The sequence below is a fragment of the Perca fluviatilis genome, chromosome 16 (assembly GCF_010015445.1).
Source record: "Perca fluviatilis chromosome 16, GENO_Pfluv_1.0, whole genome shotgun sequence".
In the NCBI taxonomy this organism is placed as follows: domain Eukaryota; kingdom Metazoa; phylum Chordata; class Actinopteri; order Perciformes; family Percidae; genus Perca; species Perca fluviatilis.
In genome coordinates this window covers 14,452,912-14,471,425 of record NC_053127.1, presented here as the reverse complement: position 1 = coordinate 14,471,425, position 18,514 = coordinate 14,452,912, and the positions used below count along the sequence as shown (strand labels likewise).

The window sequence follows — 18,514 nt, the reverse complement described above, 5'->3', positions numbered from 1 at the left end:
TAACCCCATAAAATGAATTGTACCATTTAAATTGGATGTTATTTCATTCATGAATAAAGGAAGTGACATTTTGTGTCACTTTGCCACTTTCCCGGTCTAAACAGACAGTTCAGTTTCCCCTGCCAAATTTTTACACCACAAGCTGACATAAGGAATATGTAGTGTTCTGCTTTAATGAAATGGCAAGACACTGACGAAAAGCCTGTTAACCCTAAATAGATAAAGAAGCAGGGCAGGGAGCCATTTGAGCAAACAATTTTGCTGAGTGGATGCAGAATTTTGCTGAAGAAATGAACTTTAAAATTCCAATACAGCCAATGTTGATAGAATAGAAAAGGAAGTAAATTCTCAATAACACTGTGCACATCACTTCATGTAAAAAAAAAAAAAAAGAGAGAAGAAAAAAAAAGCCAGGATAATCTGTTTGCGGATCACTAATGTAATCACAACAGAGATTATGTTTTCTCTATGTTAACTGTCTTCATTTGCTTTTTGCTGTAGAAACCAGAAAGCAACTAAACCAGAGGATGCAACTTTGATGATGAATGTCTCTTGAATGTATTTTTTTTAGTTATGCAGATTATGTATAGGATTTTATTTTTCATAAATTTTGCTTACTGTTTAAGGCTATGTGGAATATTTTTGGAGTGCAGTTTTGATCTTCTTTCCTAAATAATTTGCATCGCTGAAATAAATATTGTTAAAAAGGAATGTCAGGTATATTACTGGCAATAAATGTGAGCCCAACACCTTACTTTCAGTAAGTAATTAAAAAAATGTCTTAGCAGGCCTAAATACTACAAAATATAATACAATAAAAATGATAACATAAACATATAATACAAATATTTATAGTTAGAATTAATAAAGGAGAGGGAAGAAAAAGAAGACAAAGAAGAATAAAAAAAGTCTTCATCCCCCCCGTCAAACCTTTTGTGCTGAGGTCTGACACACTGTCTTAAAAGGTAAAAATAATGGTTAATATTAAATAATAAAGGTTGATCTGCCTGAGCATAAGTGTTGCATCTTCAATGACAGAAAGTCAGAAAGTCAGCCTTCTGCTCAGTTAGACATTCTTCCAGTATGGGTTCCCCCTTCTAAAAGTAAAAAGGGTTTATGCTATTTTTATCTTTTGGAAACTTCTTGTGCAGTTTTAAGGTAAATATATGACACCATTTTTTTTCACTTCCCACCCCTTATTTCTCTCCTTCTCTTTCCCCCTGCAACATCTCCATATTTACCTTCCCTTCAAACCTCTCTCTGCTGACAATATCTTTCCTCATTTCCCATTATTTCTGTCACCACTGTTATTTTCACTTCCCCTCTGAATGCATGTCTCTCTTCCTTTTAACCCACCCTGCTATGCATCTTCCCATTTCATCCTCTTTTCCAAATCTTGTCTCCACCCCTTGTTCTTGACGCTACATGGCGTCCCTCTGGGTTTTTTTTTTTCCACACCTGACCGCCTGCCTTGCCCTGCAGGTATTCCTTCCAGGATGAGGAGGACATGTTTATGGTGGTGGACTTGCTCTTGGGAGGAGACCTGCGCTATCACCTCCAGCAGAACGTCCACTTCTCAGAGAGCACGGTCAAACTCTACATCTGTGAACTGGCCCTGGCCCTGGGATACCTCCGTACCAAGCGCATCATACACAGGTGAGATGTTTTCTCTTAATTTCCTTTTTTTTTGTAGTTTCTTACATTGCAGTTCAGTCAATAACCTTTAATAATGCAGAGAACGGTTTGCACCCTCTATACAAATAACATTAGGGAACTAGTCTTTGACTGGTTGCCCCATTATTTCTCCTCCTGCTACAGTACATGCCCCCCTTCTGTCTCTCTCCCTTGTTTTTCCCTACCCAGTTTGAGCCTTATCTACCCTGGTGTTCTTAGCTCGCTGGCTGTCCACTTCCATATTATTTTCTGATATGACTGCTCCACCACTGTGCAGAAAGGTCAAGCTGTCTTGACATGGAGGTCACGTGTGACACAACAGTTTAGCCTGAGCTGCAGACTATATACCCATCATGAAATGCACCAGTTCTGTCCCTGCTGCTGTGTCAATGCCGTATTTAATTTGTAAAATGCAAGTTAAGTGCTTTTTAGGCAGAAATATCTGCTGCTATGGCAGAGCCACCGACTCGCAAGGCCAAGAAAGACATGGCTACAGCCCAATATTATTATCTTAAGTTGTTGAAGTGACTCAAGAGATTGGGATATCCTGTTACAGCCAAAATACTTCTATTAAGTACATTAATGAAAAGTTAGAAACTTTCCCAATGCAGATAAGATTAAAAAAATAAAATAAAATAAACTACAGCAACAGTCTCATACTACCATTTTCTTAATTTGCTTTGGCAATTTTATTTCGAGGAAACATGTTTGCTGCTGTTTTTTGGGTGTCATTGTTAAATTGCACACTTAGGTGGTTGCACAAAGTAGAGCTGTACCCGACTCTTCGACTCTCTTGAATTTTGTCAGTTTAATCTGACTTTTATAAACTCCCATATTGACAACGGCAGCTAAACGTCTTCCGCTATTACCCTGGACAATAAAAGACTATCTCAAATTCACTCAGAGCATTGTCTAACTCCGTTCTCTTCAGGAAACAACAACAAGGCAAGGCAAACAAGGCAGGCCTGATGATTTTTTGGGCAATGATTGTAAAAACTGAAAAAGAATATGTTTATGGCATTTCACATTTAACTGGGTGATTTGCTATGAACAAAATACAAACGGCGATAAGAGCAAATTACGCTTAATCATGTATCCAGCTAATTTAAATAGCTCACGTTACAGTATTGTGTGAACAGTTAACTTCTTTTTTATATTTTATGTGGCGTTTTCTTTTATTTTGTGGGGTGCAAATGTTCCAACAGAAAAAAAAACGACTATTTGACTTAAAGAATCTTAGTCGACTGATGATTACAGTGGATTCATGTAGCTCAATGGCAGTGGAGAAAACTAGGTCTTTATTTGAAACAGGCTTTTGTCAGAGTCTTTTATTCCTAATTTCCTCTGTCCCTCTGTTAACGCAAACTCAAAACCATTTCCATGTTTACCTTTATGAATTCAGCATAATGTACATTCCACAAAACTAATTCCAGCTGTTTTTTCAGTTATTTCATTCTCACCACCTTGTTGATCTCATTAATTTCAGTCTTCCCACTTGGAAGTTTTTTTACTTGACAGTAGCTTAACATTGAGAAAAACTTCCAAGTCGTAAGTCGACAATTTCTGCAGATTGTTCACAGTAAAAGTCTTTCAGACCTCCTTTTATTGGTAGTATTTGATGAGTATAACTGTATTTATTGGTATAATATGCTGATGGAATTCTGGCAGTGGAAAAGTACATAATAATTGACATACATAGACTACTGCAGGTTACCAAAGCACAACATAATGTATACTTTCTGCCTTTTAATGACTCTTACGTGCATCGTAAGTGCATACATTTTTAGAATCGACGACCTGAGTAGCGCACAAGTAGTGCTTTGCTACAATCACTGTGACCATCATCCATACAGTATTCCATCCACTCCTTTGACTTACACCTCCACTCTGGGGACTGAGCAAAGAGGTAAACATAGAGAGAGAGGCGCCTTCTCAGATCATGACTAATAGGAAACATCACTGCAACAGAGAACACTAATTTATCAACACCCCCAGATAACAAATTACGCCATTTATAACGTAATGCGGACCACTTGCTCTTGTCCACGCTCTTAAACTTCCACAGGAAAAAAGGAGAGAGAAATAAATGGGACAGATTATTAATTTGCTTATTCATTGAGTCCATTGAGGGATATGAATATTTAAATTATGTTTTCTATTTTAGTGCTGGAGAGGGCAGACTTGATGTGCAGGTGTTGGGGGCGTATTTGTTTAGACGGAATCAATATCTTTTCAATCTGCATTCATTAGCTTCAAATAGGAAGAGGAGCTGAAAGTAACTTTCAGCTCATCTCCATGGAAATTGAATATATAACTCCCTCCCTCAGATGTGGACGTGCTGACTTTGGCAAGTGAATGCACTTAAAGCCTTCAGAATGTGTGTGTGTGTGTGTGTGTGTGTGTGTGTGTGTGTGTGTGTGTGTGCACTTGTGTGTGCACTTGTGTGTGCACTTGTGTATATCTGTGTAATTGCAGGATGTACAAATCCTCCTTCCATTGGTCTTTGATGATAATGAGGGGAGTAATGATGAAAATGACAATAATCATATAATAATATGACGATACAGTAATTATGTTATTTTCAAGTTTGATCATGACTAGGGCTGTCAACATATATTCTAAATTCAAATATATATTTGAATACTAAAAAGAAACAGACATTCGAATATGAAAATGTATATCCGAAAATATTATGAGAGAGTAAATAACGGCACTACCACGGCTATCTGCCTCCGTGAGATGGCGCGTTAATGGCGTTCTATCATGCGGCTGCCGGTACCGGAAGTAAACAAACAATGAGGGCGAAGAAGAAGACGGCACAAAGACGCTAACGTAAATCTTTAACTGCAGAGACAACAAGAAATTTCTGTTTGGTAAGAGCCGACACCAATATCTTCGGACAAATTCAAGGAACGGCAAGAGCCTCGGTTGTTTATGACCAAATTACGAACGGCTCCATGACCGCTGCGTGGATTAACGTTACACAAGTAGTGTGTCTCACACACACACGCACACACACACACACACACACACACAAACAGTAAATACCTCTAACCCAGAAAACGTAGTTAGTCTCTCAGAGAGTGTATCCAACTTAAATTTGTGTCACTGTTAAATATCCTTGGAAACTTAAAATAGCATGGTCTTAAATTTAAACACAGGTATTCTAATGCCTTCTAGATGACGACTTTCAGTGTGATGGCTGTCTTGAGGAACAAATTAAATGGCATCCAGTGGTTTAAGGGGAGGGCCAGCAGCATGAGCACACAGAATATCTTCATAATCCAGGGTAGATTGCATAGATTATAGAATGTCCTTCTTTTTAAATTGGAAAAGTTTGGTTCCAGTATAAGAATCAAATTTGAATTTTAGGTTTTTTAGCAAGCTGTTCAACCTGAGCTTTGTAGCACAATCGGCACCATTACAAAATAAGTGTTTTATAATGCAGTACTGAATTGATTAGATTTCCATTGAGGTCAAGGATTAGGTTTCCAGGAACATTAAAAGAATGTTCATTGAGACGTTTTCTCACAACTCCAACTTCATTCTCACGTCTCGAGTTGCTAATCGGACGCAGCGCACAGGTCTTGGCCCGGATATCCGCTGGCTACACCTGAACCCCCAAAATATTTCCGTTGCCCCCAGAGGCTAAATCCTCATCAGACTGATAGCCGGTGGGTTCTGAGATTGCTTCAGCAGTGAAAGCAACAGGCTCTTTGTCTATCTCTGTGTTAGGTATTGCCAATTATTTTCAATAATAAGCTACTGCACTGTATGCCACTGTCTGGCAAATCTCAAGAGAGAGGGGACAAAGCAGCAATGAGGTTAACAACAGCAATTCAGCTCATCTTGACAGAGCCTGGATGGAAAATCAAAGAGACGTCAGCGTCATCATGGGACATACAGGAGCCTCTGAGCATTAAGTATGATGCACGGTTGGAAATTTAATTCCACTGTGTTATTAAAGGGATATTTCACCACTGGAAAGATGAATATGTATCAAAATGGGTCATTTATGTAGTAAAAATGTGATTTTTTTTTTAGAAGTTGGTGCCTTCCAGACCGAGAAAAGCCAGAAAATTTATTTTTGACTCATGTGGATGAAAGACAACAACTCCCAGAATGCACTTGCTTCGCTTCACTCCCAAGCGACGCCTAACGAAAACAAAGCAAATGTGTTTTATTGTCATTTCAACCATATACACGAAACAACGTTTCACCATGGCTCAAGTGGTGTTACACATTTCAAATATATAAAAACGACATTGTATAAAAACGACATACAAAACAGGCTACATTTAGTGCACACACATTATAGGCTCCGTAAAGTTCAGCTAACACATTGGTAGCATTAGCACTTGGTGGGCTGTAAACACAGCCGTGAATTTGCGTGGAATGTAGAATGGTCGGCATTTAACAGTCACAAACTCCACCAGCGGTTAGCAGTAGTTGGATAAAAGCAACCCATTTCTGCACCAGTCAGTGTCCGTGTTAACACAGCCCACCTTTACGAGTCTTACCCGACAGCAGCATGTGCCCGGAAGGCTAGCAGGCCTGGTAGCTAGATAGCGGAGTCCGGTACACTGTTGTTCAGCCATGTTTCCACAAAAACAAAAACACAGCAGTCTCTGAATTCGCGTTGGGAGTTTCGTTGAAGTTGGATGTAGTCCAGTTTGTTGTCTAATTAGTGGACACTTGCAAGCAGGATGGATCAGACAGGTGGCTGTCTAGCGTTAGCTTTCCACCTAGCTGGAACTCCTGCGCTTCTGCTTTCATGCACACTGCTTTCAACGTGCCTTTACCCGGCTAGCGGCATCGAGCGACACCGTAGGCTGAGGTGCTGGTCTCCGTAGCAGGCGGAGCTTGAGTAGTGTGTCGATTATTCCGTCTGTAATAAAGTTTCCTGCATATTCTCCGATCTGTAACAATGTATCCTGATGGTACACATCCTGATGGTACGGTAGTTTGAATGCACATAATTGTTGTAAAAGTTTGCTGCTGAAAAGAGAGCTGTAGCTTAGCTCCAAGATGGCTGACACTCGTCTCGGCTCGCATCGGCCAGTGACAGTCCCTCCCCCTATGCCCGGGTTGAAAACATGCGGAACTAACTGGCTTGTAGTCCACAGCCTCTGGGCAAAAAAGCCTCCGATGACGCTAAATGACGATTTTTGCATCATCGGAGGCTTTTTTCCAGACCCACAATACAGAGGCTCTGAGGGAGGGAAGCACGGTCATTTGAAAATACTACCGGGTTTCTACTGATACAAAGCTTAATGCTAATTGGTGAAGTATCCCTTTAAGTGGAAACAGATTTTACTTGAAGCCTAAAAAGGAGGAGAAATCTTGGAAGCTTTTATAATACTCATCCTGAAAATTAAACTTTCATTATCAAGCATTTAAAATGAAGGAAAAAACTGTTGGAATAACCAACCCATCATGATTAAATAAGAAAGAAAAAAAAGTTCACTCAGTGTTAAACTTCTTACTATAAATTGAAAACTGAACCCTGTTTTTTATAGATGCATACATTAATCACATTCATTCAAATTTATGTGTCATACTACAGTCTTCTTGTCTACATAATAATTTTTTGATGGAAAACATGTGGTTGCATTTTTGAGACATCATGCCCAAAATATGATCAATCTCATGGTTGTCATATATATATATACATAGGGTGAGCTAAAACCAGGGTTGGTTAATCAGTGGTTTTAACCCTAAACTCTCGGAGGAGTTTGAATTATTTACAACAGAACGAGTCTCATTAGATGACATTCATGAGACTCTCCAAACAAGTGGAAAGGATACATGGAAAGTGTTTGACAGGGGAAGGGATGTACTGTGTGTGTGTGTGTGTGTGTGTGTGTGTGTGTGTGTGTGTGTGTGTGTGTGTGTGTGTGTGTGTGTGTGTGTGTAGGGGGGGGGGGGGGGGGGGGGGGGGGGGGTCTTCCCCCCCGCCTCTTTGACATCAACAACAACTATCTCAGGCTGAATCCTCAGGTGCATTTTATTGCCTCCTGGATTGCTCATAATGGAAAGATTTTTTTTTTTTTTTAAATTTTCTAATGTTTATTTTGTTTGGGTGATATCAGCCACTAGACCCAAAACCCCCCAACAATTTAAAACACACCGCCCATTAAGTTGTTTTTTTTAGGTTAATGCCGTGGACGGTATCCATGGGTCTTATCAAACTGACAGCGATGGATAGAGATCCTGCAGACAGACCTCAGTGTAGACAGTTAAAGATGAAAGTTCATTTTGTAAATCTCACAGTGAAATATCTACAAACATTGATATAGTAGTACACTGGTTTAAACATCAACGTGTCACATAAAGGTTAAACTGTCTTGACGATACCCTGAGGAAGAATCAAGCCGACACGCGCTGGTGTATTTTTAATGTCTTGACCTATTTATTAAAGGCCTTTTATCACCTTTTGTAACCAACCTTGAGTGCCTGGACTTAATGTTTTATGACTTCTTTGGTCATAATTCTTCATGAAGCTAGGTATTACACTTGGTTGTTATTGCAAAGTGTGCTCTTTTATGAATTATTTTATACAGTAGCTTTGTCTGTGCCATGCATTTTGCATTTGCCGTTTTATTGGTTCAAAGGGGAGTAGCAGTCATTTTTACAATGATCTTTTATTTTTCATAATGTGTGGATAGGTGGCTTTGACTATTTCAAGTATTTGTTGAATTCTAAAAAATAACATCAATGTTTCACATTTCTCTGATTGTCAACAAATCCCATGAAAAGACTGAAACCGTAATAAAAGTACTGTCTGTGTAGCGAAAGCCTGATATAGAGTAGTTTTTTTCTCTGTGCGATAGTCAATTAGAACTTTGTTTGTCCCCAGAAACATCGACTGGTGTCAAAAAAAAAAGAAATACATCAATGAGCTACACCTTTGCCCTGGGTGACATGTTCTTTCATGACCATAATGATGGGCAATGTAGTTTATTTTGACTTAATCCCACATGCACCGTCTTGCTGCTGTGAATACTAAATAGTGTGCTAAATCTGTATTAATCCACAGCTAAAAAAAACAGTTCCCATCAAATGTGCTGTTTACTCCTGTTGGAGTAAAGTTTTCTAAAGTCTACAGGTCCCAGCTGAATCTATTAGGCCCTTAAAGATAAGACTATGCTTGTGACACATTTTTAAATATTTGTATCTGTAGCAGGAACAAATAGGCTTGGGGCTGAGCGCCACTGGAAGTTGCAAAGTGTTGAGAGACGGACTAAGACATTGTTGGTTTTGGTTGGTCCATGGAAATTGCCCAATCTATTTATTCATATTCCTGAAGCCATCTGAGACCCATCTGTTACAGCAGCAATGGTCTCAGCCAAGGAAGATTGTTTTTTGCAAGCAATGATCTCTTTTTCCCCCATCTCTCACTTTTTCTTTCTCTCTCTATAATAGCCGCTTTCCGACCAAGTAGTTACAGGAACGTAGTTATAGGAAAAGTCCACTTCTAAGCAGATCTACTAACTACTCTCCCCCAAAATGTTTTTTACCATTTGCATTTGCACTGGCCAAGTGGCCATAGGGACTATAGGAGGGGTAAGGGAGTGATGCAAGCACGGCAATGGTCTATCTATAACGTTAAAATCAGAAAACAAATACACCAAAAAAAATATGAACTAAATACTAAATCTAATGTATATAGCATATTTGTCATAATTTAAACAAGTCTCCCAAAGAGAAACGGGTATCTCTCTCTCCCCCGCCTCTGCGTGCTGCGCTGTGGACGTGTGTGTTTGTGTGTGTGTGTGTGTGTGTTTGTGTATGTGTGTGAGTGTGTGAGAACGTCGGGCAGCAAGGTTGTCAAGCCCGCAGGGAGTTTAACTCCAAAAAGGCAGTTAACCACAGGTTCCCGTTAATCTTATGATGGACATGCGTTGTGATATTTAAACAAACGAACCGTCAATGGCGAAATAAAAGCCTCTTATTTACGAGAGTGGTCTGAGACACCTCCAGCTTACAGCGGGGTCTCTGAGCATGACTGGCCAAGTGACGAGGTAGCGGCCCCGGCAGGCGCTAGCTGGCTGTCGCGTCACTTCATGGAGCTTCTCAACACCGAAAACTTTTAAGCAAATTGTCAATTCGGCATCAATTTTCGCAAGACTGTAGTATGAATTGTTGTCATTGTTTTTGTACCGCTTTGGCTGTTTAAATAAAGATTTTAATCACTCGTATTACTGCAATACCTTACTGCATCCGTTTCTCTGCCTGTTGGTATGGGAATCGGTCTTGTTGTGAGTGCAATATTGAATGAAGCCTTGTTTGCTAACGTGGCTAGCGTTACTACTCGGCCAGTGCTACCATAGCAACAGCTTTCCAGGTGGTGTCCATGTTTTTTCTCTGACTTGGACGCGCAAAACATACCAGAACACTTGAAGTGTGGAAATGACGTCATATCCGAGTCGGTTCGTTGAGAATAATAGAACGCACCATAAGAACTGCAAAAATCCCGTCGGTCGGAAAGCGGCTAATCTCTCCCAGTATCACTCCCCCTTTTCCCCCTATTGTGCCATTTTCTCTACCTACTTTTATTTCTTTTCCATGCTCTTCTCTCTCTCATCCTCATTTCTTCGTCCCAGTTGTGCCCCTTTTTTTTTCTCTCGGAGAGAGTGGCACAAAGAAAACTCTGCTTCAAATAGTCATCATTCATCATTTGCTCCTCTATCCACTTCTCATCTGAGGCCTATTGCCCAGCTGCCAAAAGGGAATATGGTCTTAATTCACCTATCTGGTTAATTGAAGGTGAAAGGGAGAAAAAAAAAAACAGTCTCAGTGGGTCTTTCATGGATGGTTCTTAAAAGACAATATACAGCACTGCAGATTGCATAGAGGCATACTAAGACATTACTCTTACTCTTATTCTCCATCAGCTGCTCAAAATGGGGAGCGTTTGTCATGTCTTCAAGTGAAGTATTCTTTATTCATGGAGTGTGTTAATGTTTCATTTCCCAGCAGAGAGGGGGAACAAAAAAGAACCAGGAGGGATGGTAGGGAAAGAAATTATACACTCATATTTCATAAATGCAGATTAAGGTGCCAGCTGGTGCCAGCTCTCCAATTTTCACCACAAAATGTTGAATTAAGCGTTATCGTTGTCGAAAAATCTCCCTCAGCTCAACCTGGCTCACAACAGCAGATTAGCCGATTGGGAAAAGGTTTGCGCTCGGAACATGATAGAATGTTTACTAGCTAGTCTGCTCCAAAAAAAGATCACAAATTGCCTGCTTGTGCATCTTACTCACGTGTCTGCCTGCAGAAGAAAGAAGCAGAGAGATTTTTGGCAGTCAGAAAGGCAGACATGGAGACAGAGCTACAGACAGAGTCAAAGAGGGTGGAGAGACCTGACACTTTTTGTAACACTCCCTGAATGTTTCTGACTCTGTGAATTATTCATCACTGGTAATTGTGATGGGAGTTTCGGCCTTGGCTTTTTAGCACCGACTGGCTGATTTCAATATCTGCTCGGCGCTTTCAGTGTCCCCCCCCAAAAAAACAGCTCCAAATTAGACGGGGGGACTTGTCAAGCGCGACTTTCGTCAACCAGATGCACTTAGTATCTGGTACTGAATAAGGAATGAACATCTCTCAGCTCAAGAGTTGCTTCCGTCATACGCACACATGCAATGTTTACCCATGTGCGTAAACACGGCAACAGACACACGTGCATGCACACCTGTGCCGTTGTCACACTTGTCAGAGCTGCTTAACTTTAACAGAAAGAAGAAAGGCCGAGCGAGAGACGCAGCAGTTTGCTGGGTTGGAGCTGGTAGCCTCTGTGGGTCTGGTTGGGCTTTCAATTCACGTTCAAAGGCAGCGGCTGTCTGACTGGCTGGTGGGTGTGTGGGTACTTAGAACTGAGGGATTCTGGCACTGTGTGTATCTATGAGTGTGTACATATGTCTATGCACAAACTGTGTATTACTGTGTTCCTGTGTATTTATGTGCGTATTGTTTTAAATGTGTGTGATGTACCGTAGCTAAGCTGTGGGCTTCCAGAGCTCCTCCACACTCCTTTGTAAAATAGTGGGAGAGGCACTATCCTGCAGCTCCCTGCTTTTATTCTGAAAGGGTAGAAGAGAGCTTCTAAAGCAGCAGAGCCATGAAAGAGCCTCTGATTGAACTGCCTGCAATCTACGCCCAGAAAACCACTAACACCAATTACACCGCAGCAGCCATGGATTAAAAAAAGACAAAAATGGAATTAAAGTGAAAATCCACAAAATATTTTTTGATATGGCAGAGAACAATATGTCTCAATAATTTGTCATTTTGCTCAGACAAAAAAACGAATACCAAACATAAATTACCTAGGTCTGTAGCACAGAGCATAAAAAACACCTTCATCCACTCATTTTAACCTAATTATTCCTTGCGGTGTCTGTCTAATAATCAATCTATTGTTTTAATATCTTATTATATAAAGCACTGAAACGTGCTATAGACCCAATCACAATGCTTGTTTACAAACGGGGTCCAAGAACAACATGATATACGCTCATCTTATTAATCGAAAATATATGTTTGATGCTTTCATATTTCAACAACTTCACTAAAATTAGGCTGGAGACCTTACTTACCTGTCGGGCCACAGACTAAAGGAAATGACACCACCCACACTAGCAGTCAGACCGACCGGGGTGAGATGTTGCTCTTTGTAACACTAGATTTGGTTTATCAAAGATGCAAGCAAAGCAACACAGTACAGAAAATAAGCACAGCAGAAATGCAGATAGGCCGGGCCACTGTGTTTAACTATATATCTTTAAACGTTACAGTTGGAAATGACAACAGAAATAAACAAGTTTGCTGATGTCACATATCTCCGCAGTTCAACAACAGCCAGTTGTCTACCCAGACGTGATTTTTGTGTCAGCGCGACGTCCGGTGATTCGGTCTATACAAATAAAGTTTACCTCTATTATTATTATTATTATTATTATTATTATTATAATTACTAATAGTGATTGCAACTATTTTGATAATTGATAAATTGTTTGTCATTTTATAAGCAGAAATGCCTGCAAATGTGAATATTTGCTGGCTTATGCAGTCATCTTTGTTAGTAAAATGAATCTTTTTGGTGATTTTGTCTGACTTAAAAAATTTGAAGAAACCTTGGATTTTAAAATAATAGGCAGATTAATCAATGAAGAAAATAAGTATTGCGACTCTACAATCACGAACCAAAAGCTGGCATTAAATGTCTGGTAAACTCTTTCATCTTGTATGAATATTTTTTTTTTTATCAGATTGCTCCTGACATTTGAGAACATACTTCACAGGTAGTCTATATGGAGAACGGTTTATTTACAGGATATTCAGGATATTACAGGAGGATTCCGGTGCCACCGGAAGAATATGTTTACGGCTTTCACTCTCTAACTGGGACATTTTGGGTCCTATTGGCGGGGATTTGCTATGGACAAAATACACACGGCGATACACTGGTATGAGCAAATTACGTTTCACCATGTACAGCTAATTTTTATAGCTCACGTTACTGTATTGTGTGAACAGTTAACCTAATATTGTATGTTGCTGGGTTTTTTTGCGGGGTGCAAATGTAAAAAGTTCCTTCCCAAGACCAATTTGAAGAGCCACGCTCGCTGCGTCCGGAGCTTAGCGCCGCCCAAGATGATTGTGATTGCTTAAAAGAAATGCCAATAAACCAGAGCACGTATTTCTCCTATCCAGGGAATGTTGTGTGGAAGCTCCAGACCTTCCTCTGCAGCGCTGTGGAGATAGGTCTGGCAATGCGAGACTACTTTACAGGTGTATGTGTGTGTTTTCTGTGTGTTTGTGTGTGTTTTTATTTGGCCTCGGCATAAGTGGGTGGACATGTGCATGCCTTCGTCAGCTCTTTGAATGATCAGAGGGTGTGGTTGCATGACCTGTGTGTGTGTGTGTGTGTGTGTGTGTGTGTGTGTGTGTGTGTGTGTGTGTGTGTGTGTGTGTGTGTGTGTGTGTGTTGTGTGTGTGTGTGTGTGTGTGTGTTTTCAGTGTGTCGTTTAGCCTGGTTCTCAGGTTTGTAATTATATGACCAGGTACAGTTTGGTCCCCCTCTTTTCCCCTCTACCTCTGATAGAAGGCTGTAATGAGGCCATTAGATCCTGCTAATAGCTTGTAAGGTCAGTCATCCGAGAGCACAGCCGAGGGGATCAGCTTGCACCAAGCTCTTCTGGCCTTTCGCCTCACTCCTCACTCAGAAGAGCCCCACGTGTCTACCTCGGTTATTCCCATTTTCTGTTTTTCACTTCATTCCTTTTACCGAATTTGCTCAATTTCTACTCTCTGCCTTTCTCTCTTAATTCACCCTTAGCTCTCTATATCTCCACCCCTCTCTCTCTTTCTAGTACAAGTCGTCTCTCTTCCTCTCCACTTCATTCTTTCAATTTATCCAAACAGAAGAGCACTATACATTCGGTTTTCTCTCAAATCGTCACTATTCATCCTTTATCTCCCACTGAATTCCTACAGCTCTTTATCTCTCTCACCCATTACACGTATAGCTGTCCGACATACTTACTCAGTCCACCTACTCACTCTCACTCTGCCCTGTATGTTACAAAGTATTTTCTCCCATTCCATCCTTTTTACCTTTCCCCCTATCTCAGTTTATCAGTATCCTTATATATTTTATACATCTACTTTATATCTCCTTTCTTGTCCTCCTTTCTGTTTCTATTCTATTTATTTGTGGCACAGTGATTCATACACAGCTGTCAATTCAAATGTGAAGTGCTTTTGATTATCCTAATATTTTCTTGTTATTCTGAAACAGAAAACAGAAAATCAGACAATTTCGAGTTTCACTGCAGTGACAAAGAATGATGATTAGAAATTGCTACCTCATAGTTTGGAGATTGTCAGTACACGGTGCAGGATCTCAGTTTGAGAAGCTAAATTAAAGTATTTCCCCAATTAATTTTTTTCATCACATTTCCTCTGATACAACATTGTAACACTTTCATTTCATACGCCTTTTTGATGTGTCACCTCTGAAAGCATCCCGATCAAAGTGGTAAACGCTTGCAGATGTTTGAGGCAGCCCCGTCTTCGCACAGAGCACAGTTGTGACCCGGGCTGCGACAGACCCATCTGTTTCTCAGCACTAATAGATGCTGCGTAGCAGTTATCCAGGCAAATAAACACAGGACAAAACTGCCAGCTGAAATGAGCAGGTGACAGCTTCAAGTGCTTTAATTTAAAAACATTCAAATCAGTAGTATTGTGTCCAATAGGGTCTGCATGGGACACAATTGAAATTATATCAATGGGAAAATGCACAATGGGACTAGGAACAGGTTAACTATTATCAATATCATGGCACGACAAATATCACATGACTATTAGCACTGCTCTTACCCTAGACAGCATCATTACAGAGCCGTCTGACCTACTTTTCATTAGGACTTAAGTTTTGATACAGTAGAAAGACATTCGTTTAGTAATTCATGGGTAATTCTTTTATGTCAGCTTCTATGAAAGGAAAATGGAATTTAAATTAATGGATCATTAAACTGAATGCAACTGAGAGTGTGCAATTGGAGTATTGATTGTGACAGGCTTCATAAGTATCGGACGTTTATAAAATATTGACTATTTGAGTGCAAAACCACTATTCAAACAAGGCTGAGCACAATGAGTGTGTCTGAGACTTTTCTGTTGATGTTCTGTTTTGTTTGAAATATATCTCAATTATTTTGTATCTTGTAACAGATCCTGCATCCCTATGCAGATAGCAATGATGGTCGTTTTAGGCAGCTTATTTCTGTGTTTACTCACAGTCAGACTTGTGGAATGATTCATGTCAAAAAACATGTTTATTTAGAAAGCAATTTAGAAATTTGTCCTGATATATGTTGTTTTGCCTAGTCCTCATTTTCCTAAAACCCGAATCCCAATGGAGATGACATGTGCAAAGTTAGCACAAGCTATAGAGCCACAATATCCGCATTTTTGGTAAATAAGCCAGGTTGAAATAAAAAGGAATTGCGCTACTTTAGCTCGGCTACAGCTCTGCGTCTGTCCCTCTGCTTCGGTTTCACTCACCACTGAGTCTGACTTAATGTCCCGTCCACAACACTATCTGACTCTCTTTTACTGTGTGTTATGTTTGTAAAAATAATTGCTTAAAGCATTTAAAACAAAGTTTTGTGTTGGAGTTTGTAACACTCAAAAATCTTAATTTTGACTTAAAGATTTTCATTTTCACTGCAAATGCATATTGGTTCCATATATGGGTTATCGGTTTCATTAGCTACTAATAATCGGTATCGGCCTTGAAAAACCAGTATAGGTCGATCCCTAGTTAGAAGAACCGGCCATGGCCATCATCATCACCTCTACCTCAGCAGCTTGGCTTTTACCACTTCCTGCTGAGCCTTGCTGCTTTGCTTTATCTCTTGAGCCAGTTGTCTCAGCCCCTCCTTGTCCTGCGGCTTCACAATGGCAGCATGGCCTTTAGTTATAAAAGAGGCTTCCTTGTTCTGCTTCTTTAGCAGCGACATGTGCCCCTCCTCCCGTCCCTCGCGCCAGCTATGAGGCAAATGTCAGCTAATTAAGGGTTACATGGTCGACCTTTCTCGCCCCCACCTGGGCCCACGCCACTTGATCTGCCAGAGCAGCCCAGAGCCGAGCTCCACGCTACAGGTTGTCTCCAGGAGTGCGCCGCAGAAACACACACACGTGCACACACATAGGAACACACAGAACTCAGGTCAGCGTGGCCTTTGATATGCTAAATACTGCTGGGCTCCTACAGGGCAGTGGACTCAATTAGAGGAGACACTCGCTGTCTAACAGTAAGAATGCACAATGAGTCTGCCAAAAAGATGTGTCTCTGTTGACGGTGCTACCGTCTCCGTACTGCTGTGATTCACTATGAAGGTCCTCCTGAATGTCCCAATGTTCCTATTGCTGCTACTTTTGCTCATTTTGTTCCCTTTAAAATCTGCCTTGAATCAAGTCATATTAAAAACACAAACTTGAGAATAGCACATTGACTTGACAATCCCTGCTAATGCACTCACAATAGGTACTTCTCAAATGTCTAAATTCTGTAAAGTTGATGTCAATTTCAATGTGTGGTGATTCTCAAAATGAGTACTGCAATTGACCATCATGCACAGAGGCAACAATTAAGAAGGGCGCTGAATATCGAATATCATCTTTCCAGTTCAAAGCATCATTAGAGCTGTGGGACACGTTCCACAGACGAGAGAACAGCTGAGAACACGCGGTGCCCTTCCACTCTCAGTCAGTCAGTCTGCAGCTACACACATGCATCAGGAAACTCATACGCATCTTAGGAGAGGATGGTCATTTTCAGAATCTGAAAGTGTCCAATACTTCAAGTGTGTGTGTATATGCATGTGTGTGACCCCGTTTTTCCAGCGGGCAGGTCTCTGCTGCGTTCCGGCTGTTCCCCCGATTTGTTCGTCTGCACCGCGGTTTTGTTCCGTCCTCCGCCACGCGCCATACCACACCGGGAGCATCTCAGAAGCGGGCCGTCTTGCTGCCTGACTGACAGATTTTATTGTCTCTACAAGTACTTTACAGAACAATCACGTTTATTAAGCTAGTAGTATCTACCTTCACCTCTAGCACTCTTGCAATTAAACTTATAAAAAGATCTGTGATGTCTTATCATGTTTTTCCGCCTCCAAGATGAATGTCTCGTCATGTGTGGTGGTGTTGTAGAGGAGACATTTTGTAAATTGACTGGATACTTTCGCTGTTTCACTTCCTGCCCAGCTGTCCGATCACCCCCGCGGCTTAAGTGAAAATAGACCTGGTGCATATCTTTAGCAGAGCGGAGAGCTGCTTCACGCGCGCTTCTGGGACGCGGCTGGTAAATGATTAAGCATTGACTCGTGGGGGTTGCGGCGTGCCTGGAACGCAGCGCAGACGCGCCTGTTGGAAAATAGGGGTGTGTGAGTGGGCAGTGGATGGGACCAAAAACAATGCAAAAACAATATAAGCACATGTAAGCACATATATGTTATTTGGAATAGTCTGAGTGGCAAGACACTGTTAGGTTATAGATAAAGGTCAGTGACAATGAGAAGAAAGAAGATAATATGTTTGCTTTGAATTAACATAAATGCCCAGGAGGGATATCATTCTCACTGTTCTTTTAAGTTGCTAATTGTCATCAGGGACCTTGGTATTATTACTGGTGCCTTTAGGTCACTGTGTAACAATTTGGGAATCCACAGTGTGTGTTGCTCTGACATCTGTTGTTAAAATGTATTCTCTCTTTTAATTCCCTTTCTATGGATCCGGTACAAAGCAGAATATTTAATAAACCGTCGCTAGAACATTTCTTTTATACAATTTAAAACCAATTAACACCAACACTGTTGTGTAATAAAGTATCTAAGTATGAGAAGAAAGGGTGATTCAGAAAGGAGAGCAATTATGAGTCATCGAAAAAAAAAAGACACAAGTAGCAATATGTAAAACGTTATGCAAAAAAAATACAGGTATGCGGTGCATCAAAACACAATCTGGGCTTACGAATGGCTCATTCTCCTGGCTAAAACGACTTGAAAAGACACTGATTTGGCAAGTGTAAGAAACTCTTTTCTAGGAAAGCAAATGAATGCCATGTGTATGAAAGTATAAAATTGCAGTCACAGGACAATATAGCCTGCATTCACTGTACACAGTATTACAGTGATGTATGTGGTGTCAAAGCAACAAAAGAAAGTTAAGTGCCGAGAAAGAAACATCTGCTTGAAAATTGGAGAAAAACAGAAAAAAAAGCTGATGAGAAACAAGCAGAATCTGTGACTTTAGTACGAGCGTC

At 40.6% G+C, this 18,514-nt stretch overlaps 1 protein-coding gene across 2 annotated transcripts in view; it reads left to right on the top strand.

Moving 5' to 3' along the window:
* stk32a (serine/threonine kinase 32A) overlaps positions 1 to 18,514 on the top strand; it is a 66,782-nt gene that overhangs the window by 20,416 nt on the left and 27,852 nt on the right. For both annotated transcript variants that reach the window (XM_039778297.1, XM_039778298.1), the window contains one exon: positions 1,483 to 1,656. In XM_039778297.1, coding sequence (XP_039634231.1) covers positions 1,483 to 1,656 — 174 coding nt within the window. The remainder of the gene's footprint in view (positions 1 to 1,482; positions 1,657 to 18,514) is intronic.